Source organism: Antennarius striatus, chromosome 6 (genome assembly GCF_040054535.1).
Source record: "Antennarius striatus isolate MH-2024 chromosome 6, ASM4005453v1, whole genome shotgun sequence".
Lineage (NCBI taxonomy): Eukaryota > Metazoa > Chordata > Actinopteri > Lophiiformes > Antennariidae > Antennarius > Antennarius striatus.
The window spans coordinates 10,847,956-10,863,589 of NC_090781.1; the positions used below are offsets into that span (position 1 = coordinate 10,847,956).

Sequence of the window (15,634 nt, forward strand, 5' to 3'; positions counted from 1 at the left end):
GTTAATGACACATGAAGCCTGGAGTCTTTAGCCATCCATCCATCTAAACATCCAGGCTGACATGCTTTATGAATGTCCTACATCACTAACTTGGCCACTGTAAATGAAGCCCTTTTAGTCAATAGACACCCGGATCACAGCAACTACAGCAAGTCATCATCTATCAAGTCTCTCCATACAGAAAGTAGTACTTCAGAGTGATCTAATGACCTGATCCTGCTGAAGCTCGTCGAAGTACATCATCAATAACCCTAAGCACGGATGAATCCGAACGGCCTGACTCATGCAGCTAGTCCCGGTTGAAAAATAATCACTCTTTAACGAGATTATCATTTTACATTGCTGGGCTGGCTTATTTGCTAATTTTCAATGCAGAATGCTGGTATTAAACCATAACACATGCACATTGTTTCACGTCCCAGCACCACTCATATGAACATGATATACAGCTGACCTTCCGGCACTCTGCTGACATGTTCCGATGCATCTTGACAGACAGGTTCGCCGAGGGTTGGGATCTCAACGCCGTTACTGTTTTCCTTTCAAGAGCAAGAGTTTGAGAAGGTGTAGCTTTTGTTGTGCCAGTTTGGATCTTGTGTAAGTTAACATCGCCAACCTGCCCTCAGTGCTGGCAGTTACAGACTATTCCCCACTTCACAAAAAGATTCAGTCAAAAACATAGCATGCCAAACAAATCACTCATCCTCTGGCTGAGCCACATAACATTCAAATGCCAGTTTTAAAATTTGGGTAATTAGGAGGAGGGCCGTTTTGTGTGTGAACGGGATTTCCATTTTTAAAGTATTTAAAAAGTGTAGGGACATGTTTATTATAATAATGTTTATTATTATAAGTTTCCATTTCTTTTATAGCGACCATTACATTAGCATTCATATTTATTGCATTTGGCAGACATGGGTGTCCAGATTGAATTGGATGGCTGCAAAGTTTTCATAATCAAGGCATTAATTCAGTTGACCATAAATGTCCCAGGGGGGGTGAACTGACATGCTGAACTAACTTCATCTCACTCCATTGAACAATTTTGTAGACACAGCAATTTGTGCAATATAAAAAACAATGGTCAAAGTGCTCACAATGTCAACATGCTAGTCTCATATCAAATGGTGAAGTAACACTATGTGTTCAAGTGTTCCCTACATTCAACATTTTTTGCACAAGTTGCTGTGATATAACTGTGTAAAGTATAGCATGTACTTGAACCATGACCAAACAACAGGATGTTCCTCAAGGGGCTTTGATAGAAATCTTCTTTATAGCATCAAGTGTTATTTTTTCTCTTCATCAGTGTCAGTGTTCGCTGTCTGAGAAATTGTGTAATGCCTGGGTTTTAAACACAGCACATTGTAGTGTCGAACACAATTACATGCTATTTAACATTTATCTCACTGATGCTTTCATGACAAGTTTCTCCGTGTCTTATCGCATCACTGCCTGAAACAGGCACTGTTAATATGTATAAATTAGATGAAGAGCCCAGGAAATCAGTGAAGACAGAAAGATACAGATATTTTAGGCTATTCAGATGTGCTATTATTCATAATAGCAGCTATTAAATACATCTCTTTTGCAAAATGTTATGACTAAATAGGTTAGAGGTCCCAAATTATTCTTCACAAAATCAAAAAGTGTTCTAAAAACCCATTGATCATCGTTAGGCCTTGACCATAGAAGGGATGTAGGGTTACCCTGACCCATCTGTGTGTAGTAGTTTTCATAGCAAACCGATTATCTGAAGTTTTCCCATGGTGTTTTATTTCCCTATAGACGTACATCTCGATCTTGTGATTATTTTCTGCAATGTCCTTATGTTTACATATTTTGACACATTTTGGATATATATTTATATATATATATATATATATATATATATATATATATATATATAAAACCACCCACTATCTGCATTACCTTTTCCCACACTCTTATTGACTGTTTAAAGCACTCTTGTGTCTCATGGAAGTGTGCTGCGTTCCGAGACTCACGGAACGTAGCGCACTTACGGGTGCCGTCATCCAACAGAATGCGCGCAAGGTATCACGTGACTACCTACTTAAAATCCGCAATGTGGTGAAGTCGTGCATGTTGATGCGCGAATGCATGAGGGGATTCCTGTATATATACAGTGCGTCCTCGTTCCTTGCATTTAATGTGTTCCAGGAACCACAAGTGATTAATGAATTTTGCAATAGAGCGACAAACTATTTATCTTATTATTTACAGTAATTTAAACGTTTATTACTCCCCCCATACTGATATTAAACCACCTTCTATCTGTATTACCTTTTCCCACACTCTTATCGACTGTTTAAAGCACTTTTGTGTCTCACGTAAGTCAGAGACTCACGGAACATAACGCACTTCCGGATGCCGTCAGCCAATAGAATGCGCATACGGTATCACATGACTGCCTTTCAAAAATCCGTGATGAGTTGAAGCTGCGAGCATTGATGCATGAATACGTGAGGGTGCACTGCATTTTTTTTTCTCCAATCATTTGGTAGATAAGAGCCTAAATCACTACACAATGACTTGCATGATTGACGCACACAAATACGGCAGGATGAAACAACAGGCAAATGGTGTTGATTGACCCGGTAACAATCCTATTGTTACATAATGTAACATATTATGCTAATATATGCAATGCACACTGTGGCTGCACATTGTATCCAGGAAACCCATGAAAATTTCATGTTTGCTTGATTTGCACAGTCAAATATACGGTATGTCACAAACAATTCCCAGGGGACATTCCAGATCAATCTGGAGAAAATATACCCATAAATATTATCAAAAATTAAACATTTCCTAAAATGACTGGTGGGAGCACTTCAACAACAGCTCCAGCATTTTGCTTAATTGCTTGATAATAGTGGACTATTTGGTAACAAGGAGAGAAACATCCAAAGGATGTTAGTCTAAGGGAAAGATTCTCTGAGCCAGTTCTGCGTCAGCAAGAGTTTTACCCAGCTTAAGTGTCTTCCTGCTCATGCATGTGTAATAATGTGCTGATCGATGAATTATGCTGCTTACTTAAGAAAAGCACTGGCAAATAAATAAACCACATTGCAAAAACTCCTCATTAAGTGGTTATCAATAGACTTTTAACAAGCTTTTTTTTTTTAAATTTCTCATCAGCATTGGATGAAAAATTCCAACATAAAATCAAATTATTTGTAACTGGATGCCTCACAAATGCAGTGACAACAAGGCAGTCAGACCTGAAACATCACACAACACCCCTGAATTCAAAATTTTACCCTGACCTACACATTTTTGTGCCTCTGGCTTCCTGAAAATGTTGCTTTTTATTTTGCGATTATATCTCATCAGGTTTCAGAGATGTGTAAATTTGACCTTGACCTAGTTTTTCAAGGTCAAGGTCATCATCTCATTTTGATCCCCTTTGCTGCCCGAGTAATTTGTTTTTTCTTTCATCTTTCTACCTGCAACGATTGTGAAGATATTTGGTGGACGGACGGACGAACACACAAACACTGACAATTACAATACATCAACTCTTCGCGGGATGTAACAATGAAGATATTCCACATTCATTACTTTGAGAAAACACCGATCCACATAATGATCGCCTTAAATACAACATGAGGAGAATGTGCTCAGTATTTCAAAGCGAGTTTGGTCGAACAGCGAGGTACCTCTTTTTAATCTATGGGCATATAAAATAAATTTCAAATATCAAATACTTCAGAGCAAAACATGTTTAATGGATTTAGGCCAAACTAGTTTATTATCCACTGCCGCCGATTCTCTGGAATCCCATAAGATGAGAATTTTTTGTTACGATAAAGCCTAGTTAGATAGTTATTAATGCAGCTGTGGCCCTCTGAGTGGCATCAATGAATTTCTCCTCACAGACAAAGGGAGTCTGCAGGGAGATTTAATCAGGCAGAATTGGATTTTTCCACTCCAAAAGCAAGAATCAAACAGCCTGATTATGAATCTGTCAGAATTCAACTTTATGATTAAATATCAACAGCCTGGGCCTTTATGGACATATCAAAGGATGAAGAGAAACCACTATTATAATGATGTTCTCTGATTAATCTTCCCGTAGATACTTTGAGAGGAAAACCTGATTTTTTTTTTTTTTAATTAAATATGGTCAGTGACAAGACATCATTCACAGGCTTTGATTTAGCACTTGGATGCTGGAGTCTCTACTATAATAAAGGAAGACCTCTAGCCTAAACCAGAATGTGAGCATTCAGACTTTTAATCGTTCAATTCACTCAGATATTTTGTTTCTCCAGTCTTCCAGTCATTAATTGGAAGAAAAGTTAAAGAACCCACTGTTCAACCTTTTGACAAGTTAATCAATGTCTGAGGATAGAGGGGTGTCTCTTCACTGTGTCATATTCAGTAGGCGTAAATCTCAGAGCTAAAAATGTTTCCTTAATGCCCGGGTCATTGATGAATACAGGTAGTCCTCAAAAAACACACAAATGGTTTAGAGAGGTTGTTAGTAAATTGAATTGTTCGCAAGTCGTTATTTATTAAATTTCAATCAATTAGCATAATTTGAGGTCATTAAAATGCCGTTACTACTCTAAATACAGAAGTACTATTCCTTAAAATTTACCAGAAACAATAACAAGACATAACAATATCACATAATAAATGAAAATATAGGTATAAGTCGTTTCCAGATAAGTCGTTCTCGATTATATGTTGGTTTTCAAAAAAAATCACGGAAAACTGAAAATCAGGTTTAGGTAATTTCACTCAATTTAACATTTGTCCACCACAAATATTGGCCACTTAAAATCAATTAAAAATTGTAAAAAATCACATAATATCATGTTACACTACAATAAATAAGAATAAGAACATAGTATATATTAAAATACATACGTATAGTTCCACTCGTGATTTATGCTATTGATTTGAATAGAGATTAGTTTACGGTAAACATATGCTCTATAATTTAATCCTTGAGGAGAAGAAGAGAAAAACACTTCAAGGAGTTTTTTAATTATAGAAGTTGACTATCCACCGTACAGTACTGTAGCATGTAGCGTGTAGCATGTAGTTTAGCTTTAGAGCAAAAGAAGAAGAGGAGGAGGGGGAATTATTGTTTGTCAGACGCAGAGTTGTCATCAGAGAGATGGTCACCACTACTATTATCTTCACTAGCCTTTGCTTTGTCATTCGTGATAAACAGTCAAGTATCCAAGGTACGAACCCTGACACGCTGCGATGCTCACAGACAAGTGTGGCTGTGGTGTGTTGTTGCATTGTATGATGAATGGGACAGTGTGTTTTTTGAAGTTTTAGTTAGAGGAAGCGTATGCTTTTATTTTGAATGCCTGAAGAAAATGCTCACAGAATGAAATAAAGTCTTCCTGCCAAAACAAGAAGGTGTTCTGATTTCAGAAAAAAAAGGAAGAAGAAGAAAGAAACTGCACAACGCAGAATCAGAACCACTACACAACAACAAACCTGAACAAGAGGGGGAGTTGAGTGTTAGAGATGTGTTAACACAGCCGTGTGGTTCCGCGGAGGTTGTGGCAGAAAGGGAAACTGCGGTACAATAGTCGGATATGGGGGCACGCGTTTGTTTGTAAATTTGAGTGTTCGTAAGTCAAATGTTCATAGGTTGAGGACTACCTGTATTGGTTTGAACGTACTACATTTTGTCTGATGCTTCTCAGTTCGGAGAACAAAGTCTTAATAGGACTAGTAGGACCTGCTGCAGCAGGCGCTGCTCTGTAATATATCATTCTTATGCATTATTTAATGGGACAGTGGGGATGATAGTGTTTGTGTGCATTTCAAATCCTTTATGAGAGCATGTAACTCTCTTAATTGGTTTCCTCGTGAGAGCCAAAGGGAAATGCTGCTCTTGCAGAAGTTATTGATCAATATGACCAGATGCAGCCACTGAAAGCATGATCTGAATCAATGTCACCTTCAGGTAAACAGCAGAAGGCTAAAAGCTGGGGTTTAAGGCATCATCGGGAGTTAGCTGCAGCACACTTAGCCATTGTTTCATGTTTATACAACGAAGTCATTCCACTTTGTGTAGATTGCCACATAAAGGCCCTGACACACAGTGTCAGGAACAACAGTTTAAGGCTGCCACTGTGGCAAGATGACTGCACAACTGTGCTTCTTGGGGGTGACAGATGCCACCAATAATATTCCTATCCGAGCCAACAGAAGGAATGGGCTGGTACCAGGCAGTAGATCTCATGGGAATAAAATGTGATGCTCCTTTGCAGTTTAAATGCCGTATGTTCTACAGCAGGTGACATGTTTTTCCCAAATGAATATTTGTGCCAAGACTGTAGCTGCTCTAGACGGGTTGAATATGTTATGTTTGGATTATGGCAGCTGCTTTCCACTGGGCTCAGCTGTGTTTTCAATATCTCACCATATCCTGTATGCTATCCTGAAATAATTAGCTCTGTAATCTCCCCGTGGATCTTTATACAAATCTATATCCCTCCCTCATATAGCTCCACTCTGGAAATGACTCCACACCACTTCCTTCAGCGGGGCAATGCCAACCCCCCATTGTATATTCTGGTCACATCCTATTGTTGCATTTTACATGAGACACTCATCATGTAGCATAGAGCAGGTCAGTCTTTAAGCACCAGCACTCATCCTCACCTATTTTACCAGCGGCTGACAGAAACAAAGTAGAATGCGCTAAGAGTTGCCTCCATCAACATTATTCATTAAAGCCTATAGAATCAGAAAACAGGTTAAAAACAAAATTCACATAATTATCATGTGTTTGATTCTTTGCTTTACTCTGATGTGCCTCATTCCAAGTTGAGCATTACAACCTAATTGAAAAAAAATTCCTATGACTTTGAATCATGGAGCATCAAACAACATATGGTATTAAATACCAGTTCTAAATCTCTTTTTCATCTAGATATAATTTCTTGCTTTCAAGGATGAAGGAAATTCATCTGCATTTTCTCAGCTGCATATCAGTGGTACACATCACAATACTCCAAATATGATCCCAGTTATGATCCAGATATCCAGGTACAACAGTGCACAGTGGTGCATCATTAAGACCTGTGCATGTCTGGATATTTCCATTTGGCACTTTTTGGGAATGAGGACAGTCAAGTGATCAGGAATCAGCAGCCATACCTGGATTCTCAAGATTTATGCTGCTCTTCTTTTGCCCACCAGTGATAACTACACAAATAAACACGGCTGATCCCCTAACTTACGCCAACTGTGCCTGGCGGTGGGAACAACAGAGACTTAGCCATGTTAACAGGCAATTCTCCAAGCACACAATCAGTAAATGGCAGTTTAGCTTGTTCTGCTTGACTGTTCAGACACAAGCCTTCAAGATATAAGAGTCATGCAAAGACTAGTGAGTCAGCATACCGTTTTCTCCAGTTACACAAAAACCAAGACAAGGTGATTTAATGTTCTGGTCTAGTCATCTGTATTTTTTCCATCATATTGATGAAAGAATTCAGTTTCCAGCTGCTTTATTTTAATTATTAATTTAATCTTGTTTGGGTATTATATTTAGTTTGTTAGAAAATATTCCTTGTGACACAGGCAGCAGCGGAAGTCACTTTTGTCAGATAAAATAGAAAATTGATCCATTGTCAGTGCTGCTTGTCCTGTGTTTTCAGCCTATTCTAGCATGTAACGATCAAGAAGAAACACACTGTGACTGTGTAACAGGTCTAAACCAGCCTAATAAAGTCACATTTCTCCTAAAAATAAGGTTCCGGATCCAAACGCACAAGCTGGACTGGCATTGGTTTTAAATTTCTTCTCACAGATGCATACAAATGGTACAAACCAGTCAATGCATTCAGACCCCAGACATTCTTGCTGTGATGCAGCATCAACCCAAAATGTGTCTCAAAATAAATTTACCACCTAGTCAACCACAGTCAAATAATCCAAAATTGATCATTAAAAAAGATCAGTTTGCGTAATTTGAATTGAACAAATACTAAAATATTAAAAGTTATAAACATTTCTATAAAAAAATCACTGCAGTCTATGAAATTCATGATGCAGCAAAGTTAGAAAGTGTTTCATGTCTCTCGAGACTTGTGTGTTATTTACCTGTGTTCCAGAGCTCAGTGCCGCTGCTTTTCTGTCATTCTGCTTCTCACCATACTAAAAGAAAAAAAAAATTCTAAGGGAAGCTTGAGTTTAATTGCTTCTGTGCTTTGGTGACTACCCCTTTGATCTTTTTGGCTACTTGTAATTACTCTATTCCTCAACTTTATCCATGTATCTTGAGCACTAAATAACTTGACTGGCCTTGGGAGAAGCATCTGCCTCATTCTGTTGACTGATAACAACTTAATTGGTGCTTATTTTTTCCTTTATTTTGTGGTCCTTCAAGGAGTCCAGCTTTCACAAACATTTTTTCTTACTTTGCGCCAAATAATATCCACTTTGCACCACATAATATTCTTTAATCACATGTTGTTTATTTATAGAAAAGCAATACATGCACAGGCAGTTTTTAAAAGTGGAGACAAAAGAAATGACCTTCTCTTTGAACAGACTTCTTTTATCCAACACTGGCATTGCTCTCTCTCATATCTGTACCTACAAACAAGCACATATTGCTGTGGTTCTGTGATACTAAATGTAATTGTGGAGATAAACTCTTCTGGAATCATAGCACAGAATTGAAACTAATAAGTGCATCAAATATTGATATTTTGCAAATTTATGGTGAGGCATGCATATTTCAGTATGCCCCACATAGAGAACAAAAAATAGGTTTATACTTGTGCTAGGTTCACAATTATCAGCTGTCAAGTCTCTCACACTCCCAAACACAGATCTGATGTGCTTATTTTTATTCTCTCATTCCTGCAGTGGCTGATAACCCTCTGCTGGTCCCAATCTCATAATGGTAACATATGACACCAGCACCATGAGCTGCTGCTGTAACACAATGCAAGAGAATGCCCAGGATGAGAGACCCCATTAATCTCACCACAGTCTGTGCATAGCAACCTAGAAAACAGACACCTCTGCACACATGCCATTGTCACTTTCTTTTTATGCATTACCAGCTGCAATATGAATTTGTTATGCAGCCATTTCCTGCCTGTAGAAGAACTGCTAAACATGGAAGTGTTGGCAATAATGCATGATAATGGTAATGACCATCCTGCCTGATTTCATTAGGCAGCAAGTGCTCTGAGGTTCTGCTGTAACCTCCTGCAACACATTGTCAAGACAAAGGCTTGATAATCAAAACTGCAACAAGATAGATACATGAGAGTGCTTCTCCAAGAAAAGCTAATTCAATCTACTGATCCAATAAGGGTGTTAACCCTTAAAAGACGAAAACCTCTGATTTTCAGTCTTTCCAAACCTTTTGTTAAAAATTGCACGATGCACAACTTTAATCAAACATTCTCACTTCAATTTGATCTATTCACTCAGTCAGATTCAAACACAGGGTTCAGCCTGTCATAAAACCTTCATTATTTTATTACTATTAATACATTACAGGCCACTGAACTAGCTGTTTGTGATTTTGTGATTCTCTTAAGACAAGTTTTGCATTTTTAATCCTGGGCCCTATTTTTACATAATTTTGTGTGTAAATGATTCATACTTAACTTTTTTATCATTGTTTCTTGAGTAGATCTCCTCAGCTAGCAGCCACAACACAGCAGCAACAATTACAGAGTAATCTACTGAGAGTACACCGACGGTCAAAGTTACAGCCACTAAAAGTGCTTTCTTTTGCTACTCAGAGGTTGTTATTGACAGAAGTGACCGAACAAATTACCAAGAAGATCCCAATAGAGACATACCTCTTTATCAAGGAGTAAAATCGCCTTTGTTCAAGTAGAAACACAAGGAACGGTCTTGCCCTAAAATTTTGAAGGGTGATCTGTGCAGTGGGATGACGATGGCATGTCAGAGCTGGAGAACAGAAAGAAAAGATTTCCAAGTCATGGCTGATGATTTAGTTTACTTAGACAATCCAGATGGGGCCAAACTTGCAGTAACTGACATCCCCCCTAAGATTTCGTAGACAGACTTCTCTTCAAGCGAGACTTCTCTGCTCCAACATACAGCATTAAAAGAAATTGTCTTTGTGTAAAGACATCCTTCCTCTTTCACAGCTGTTATATGCAGGAATCTCCTGGACTTACCATATTTTCCGCACTATAAGGGGCGCCTAAAAGCCTAAAAATTTCTCATAAACCCGTAGTGCGCCTTATAATCAGGTGCGTCTTATTTATGGATTAATATTCATATTAATATTGGTTAAAAACATGATCGCTGAAAAAAAGCCGGCAGTCTGGCCGCCAGTCATGCCGCACTCCGCCACCAGAGGAGCCCCCTCACAAGGCACTCGGGCCCACGCCCCCTAACAACGGTAGTCAAGGGGCGTCACCGAAGTCCCGGCTCTGACTGATCTGCTCTCAGACGGTAGAGCAGACTGCAGGAGCACCGGTGATTACGTAGCAAAACATAAGGAACGTTCAACAATTCTATTAATAAAGTTTGACTGACTGACTGATCTCAGTATTTACTATTTGGCGTCGGAAATAACCCACTTTAAACTTAATTGGTCTTAAAAATGCCATTGTGCTGTCATCTGGAATCTAGTGACGGTCCATTCTATTAGTCTGTGGAAACACACGGAGAAAGTGGCATAAAGGTGAATGAAAGACCCTCAAAGCTGAACTTACAGCCTTTTCTGAAATTTCAAGAGCAGAGTCGCTGCTAGACAAAGGTGCCAACGGGTGTGCTGCATTGATTTACAAATGTAGTTGATCGCTCTGGGCGGGCGGCGGAGGGGCACATTCAGGCTTGTGTATTCTGTCTGCAGCGACATGCTGTGAGATTCACGGCGGTGAGACACCGACGTTAAAGTCAGTTCTAGGAGTGAAACAGCGTCACATTTGACAGTAAATTAGCAGCCTGACATTAAAAACTAGTTAAAAAAATTGTTTAGGACACACAGCAGCAAATAGCTGCACCTCACCTCCGACTGGACTACCGATCGATCGAAACAATATTTAATTAATAAACGGAGACAAACGTCGGAGCTTAAATATCTGCTTTGAACTTCAGATCAGTAAATAATCCGCTCTGTTCGCACTGACTGCACTCGTAATGAATTTAACCAGTTTTTAATGTCAGGTTTTTTAATATGCGTGTTGACTTCTTTCTAAGATGGCAAAGTGATCAAGTGATCAGGTTTCCTTGATGAGGCTCAGAGTGGCTTATTGACATAACAATAGGGGCCATTCAAGGTAGTCAGGAAGTCATTAATGCAATCATGACTGTCTGAGCAGTGTGGCTCTATCTAGTGGATGGATTGCACAACTACAGCTGATGCAGTTAATCAAATAAATTTTATTTAATTTTTATTGTTTGCACCTTATAATCCGGTGCGCCTTATATATGAAATAAATTATAAAACAAACAAATTATTGAGGGTGCGCCTTATAGTGCAGTGCGCCTTATAGTGCGGAAAATACTGTACTCCTCCACTCTTGAGTATATATACATATAAATATTGAACAGTGGTACCTCTACTTTCATAAGTAGAAACTTTCGTAAGCAGTGCTGAGATGTGTTTTCAATGCAAATGCCCTAATCCATTCCAAGCCCCCCAAAATTCAGACATAAATGTTTTATAAACCTTAAAAAAGCATCAAAACATGTAACAAATACATGTTACAATTAGATTATTACACAATAAATGAGAGTTGTGCATAACGTAAAAAACAAAGAATAGAGTAAAGAATAAAAATGACGGTCATTTACCTTTTAACTGCTGTCCTCATTGTTTTTTGCCCTCTTTGGTTCATGCGCTCTTGCCTTACGATGCAGAACAACAGAGAATTCCAGTCCTCCTTTTAATCTTCTCCAACCCCCCACGTGATGCCTTAAACTCCTTAAACTTCCTTTTGTTTCAATAACATGGTGATTGTAGATGCATTACGGCCATATTCTTTGGCGAGATCAACTAAACTTGAATATGGATTTAATTTAATTTAATTTAAATTAAATTTTATACTGTTGTATATATATATATATATATATATATATTTATTATTTATTTATTTATTTTTTATACTGTTTTATATTTTAATTCAATTTTATACTGTTTAAATTTTATTTTATACTGTTTATATTTTAATACTGTAATATTTTTAAATTTTATACTGTTTATATTTTAGTTATAGTTTAGTATATAAGTCCTGTTAGTGCTGCATGTGCCTGTCTGTTAGTGTAATGTATGTCTTGTGGTATGTCCTGTGATGTCAATGTTTCCTTTTCTCCTGGTGTTTATCCAGTATTATTTGTTATGTAATGCCTGAGCAGTGGATATATGCAATTTCCTCCGGGATTAATAAAGTATCTATCTATCTATCTATCTATCTAAACGCATTCCTTTTTCATTCTTTTCTATTATCTCTTGCTTAGTTTGTATGAACAAAAAAACTCTTTTCTTCATCTTTTCTTTTCCTCTTTTCTCCGTCACTTTCTTGGGGTCCATAGCGAATACTCTAAAAGTGTAATATATTTGCGTAAAACTATCAGAACACCTCATGGTCAAGGGCCGAATGACGAGGACGCTACATAGACACCTACCTAGCTATACACAGAGGTCCCTCTTAGCCAATGGGATGCCAGGATGCTAGGTAATAGCCAATGGCAGAACAGCTATAAGAAAGATGCGTTCAGGAACCTTTGGGAGCTGCGAGTAGCAGCCCACACTGTATTTTTATCTTTCGTAAGTCGAAATTTATTTCGTAACTAGAGGCAATATTTTCCTGTTGAGGCATTTCGTAAGTAGAAAATTTCATATGCAGAGACATTAGTAAGTAGAGGTACCACTGTAATAAGTAAATATTTCACTTTAAACACGAAGGCATTGTGTGATGTGGCCAAAATGTTTTATAAATCTTCATAAGAAGCATCTCAAGAAATAATTCAATGCACTGACCCTGTGGCCTTTCATCACTCATTTTACTGTGTAACTCCAGCACACACGGCTGCGAAGTGCTTTTTAGTATGTAGGAACATACAGTCCTCAGGCTGGCTGAGAGTAAAGGGTGTATACAGGAGATGTAGCTGGTAGTCACTGTTTCCCAACAGCACTGCTGCAGCAGCACTCACTGCACACCCTGATCTAGTAGCATAGCTAGCTGAAACCTATCGTCTCCCCACAGGATTTCATGGAGGATATTATGCAGATAAGGCAGAACAATATGAATGTAAGCACGTTGACATCTAACCCCCACCTCAATCTAATAAATTTACAACCTTCAACTTCCTCGAAGGCAAGCTAGACCCTCATCTCTCCAATCTGTTGTTGCTGATGTCCTCTGGGTGATGAACAGATATTACCCTGGACCAGACACTGACCTCTCTGGCATTGCATGCTAAAATTGGAATAGACGAAGCGTAACAAACTTACTACAAATGCTGAGCTGAAATGTAAGGAAGCTGGAAATATTAATGATGCAAGAGATGAAGAGTTTCAGCTGCAAACATAATTGCCAGCATTCGCTCACTGTGCCCATGAGATTGTAATCATGCTGCATCAGTATTTCTTGTTTCCTTCATCATCTCTAAACCTGCTTAGCTTTGCTTAGTCAAGAAACAACCCCGTACACAAGCGCAGCGAAGGCCTCCTGTCACCATAAAATAAAATAACAATCTTGCTCTGTGCTGTTAAACTCTGCTCTAAAGACACACTAAAAAGTTTCCCTAATCAATCAAGCTTTGGTTGCACGAGCAAACTGTGTAGTCCCTCTGGAACCCGTTCAATTCTGCCATAATGGAAGGATTTCAAGAGCTGCTGCCAGTTTGTGAAAACTCTTGGTCTCTGCATCGTGATGATGCAGACACACCCGGGCAACTTCCACAGGCACTCCGGTTAGTAGGAATTCAACTCATACCTGGAGTCACCGTTTAACCACCTTCACTGCACATTTTGCCAGCACAACTACAGAATGACGGGGCTGTTTTTGGGGCCCATCAGACTGGATAGCAGTGCTATCAATAAGTATTCCAGCACATAGAGCCTGAACACATCTCAGACAAACATATCATCCAGCACACTAATGTGAATGGTTGCCTTTAAATTAAAGCAAAGATCCCTACATTATGCAACAAGACAGACAGATGATAGATAGATAGATAGATAGATAGATAGATAGATAGATAGATAGATAGATAGATAGATAGATAGATAGATAGATAGATAGATAGATAGATAGATAGATAGATAGATCAGACGTGCAAAAGTGTCTTGCACACAATTTCTCACAAAGTCTACTAAGTGACTTACCAAAAGTAGGGGTAATAAAGCAGACACCAAAAGGTTGATGCAGTTGCACATGATTTTCCCACGTCCACATACACTGGTCTCACTGGATAAATGGGCTGCAAACGGGACTTCGTGTATTCCAAACGCACTCGTTAGATTCGTGGCGGTTTTGTGGTGAAAAATCCAAAGGATGTGATTGGTGACAAATTTGCCACTTAAGTGTCATCAACTGGGAACAGTGGAGCAGCGTCCAGATACCTGCGTCAGGATAACACCCCACCTAAAATCCCAATGCGATCCGGTTGGGGGAGAAAAACGTAAAGCCGAAATTCAAAAAAGAATCCAGCAGTGCAAGAGGGTCCGGGTTTGGTGTCCGACTCGTCTTTAAGGGAGGTTAAAGCGTCAGGATGGGGGTAATGTCAAGTCCCTATCGCGTAAGTGTGAGGTTTGTCACGCAGTACGCGTTGAATTAAGATTTGAAATAAACCCGTCACTTCTTCTGAATTAAAGGATGGATTGTGTCTGAACAAGAAAATGCAGTCCTTTCGAAAAAAGATGCGTTGCGCTCTTGGAAAAAAAAAAAAAAAATCCTGTCGGTTGAAGGTTGGCGTCAAATTCCGGCTTCACAAATAACGAAGGTCAAAAACTCTAGTTTTCTAGTAATTACAGATGTACAGCGCACTTACCGAGTGTTTCACGGCCGGTTATTTGCCATCGCTGTAGCATTTGTTGTCACAACTTCCCTATCTGATGCGCAATGAAGGAATCCCATCCACGCACTGATACCGTGATTTTTCTTCCCTAATTCCACGCGCACCCATCCGTGCAATTAGTTTTCATACATGTCTTTGTCTGTAGCTCCTTTTACACAAAGCGATGCGGTGGATCGTGGATTGTTGTGAGGGGATGTTGCTCTGTCCTGGAGAAATGCGCCTCTATTCGTTGCGCAGGCGTCCATCTGCGTAATAGGAGTCCGATATAAATGAATACATCTTGTCACGCCATGATGTCTGGAGCGAAGCCGAGCAGAATGGTCAGCGGGCAGATTCTTTGTATCAGAGGAAACTACTGACACCTCTCAGTGAACAACTGCAGTAATATGATGTCATATGGACAACATTTAAAACGCATCACACAAAGCCAGAGTTTATTGGGTGTTTTTTTTTTTCTATGATGGAGACGAGGAAGAGATGTTTGGTACAGAGAGGAGGCGCTGTGAGGTATTCATGATACTCCGAGGTGGGCTGGTAACTCATGGTCCAGCACAAGATACTGCAAGGGTGGGGAGGAACTTAGATGGAGGAAAGGGGGGGT

At 39.1% G+C, this 15,634-nt stretch overlaps 1 protein-coding gene across 5 annotated transcripts in view; it reads right to left on the minus strand.

The window, feature by feature from the left end:
• The window catches only part of lrfn1 (leucine rich repeat and fibronectin type III domain containing 1), a 120,327-nt gene extending 104,900 nt beyond the window's left edge, over window positions 1-15,427 (minus strand). For 2 of the 5 annotated variants that reach the window (XM_068318089.1, XM_068318091.1), the window contains exon 1: window positions 14,342-14,421. Coding sequence is in view for 2 of the 5 variants with exons in the window: in XM_068318087.1 (XP_068174188.1) it covers window positions 9,834-9,945; window positions 14,342-14,411 (182 nt within the window). In the remaining 3 variants the exon portion in view is untranslated. Of the gene's footprint in view, window positions 1-8,109; window positions 8,164-9,833; window positions 9,946-14,341 lie in introns of those variants that run through there. The other 3 variants (XM_068318087.1, XM_068318090.1, XM_068318088.1) reach the window with 3 other exon arrangements.
• Between the last annotated feature and the right edge of the window lie 207 nt (window positions 15,428-15,634).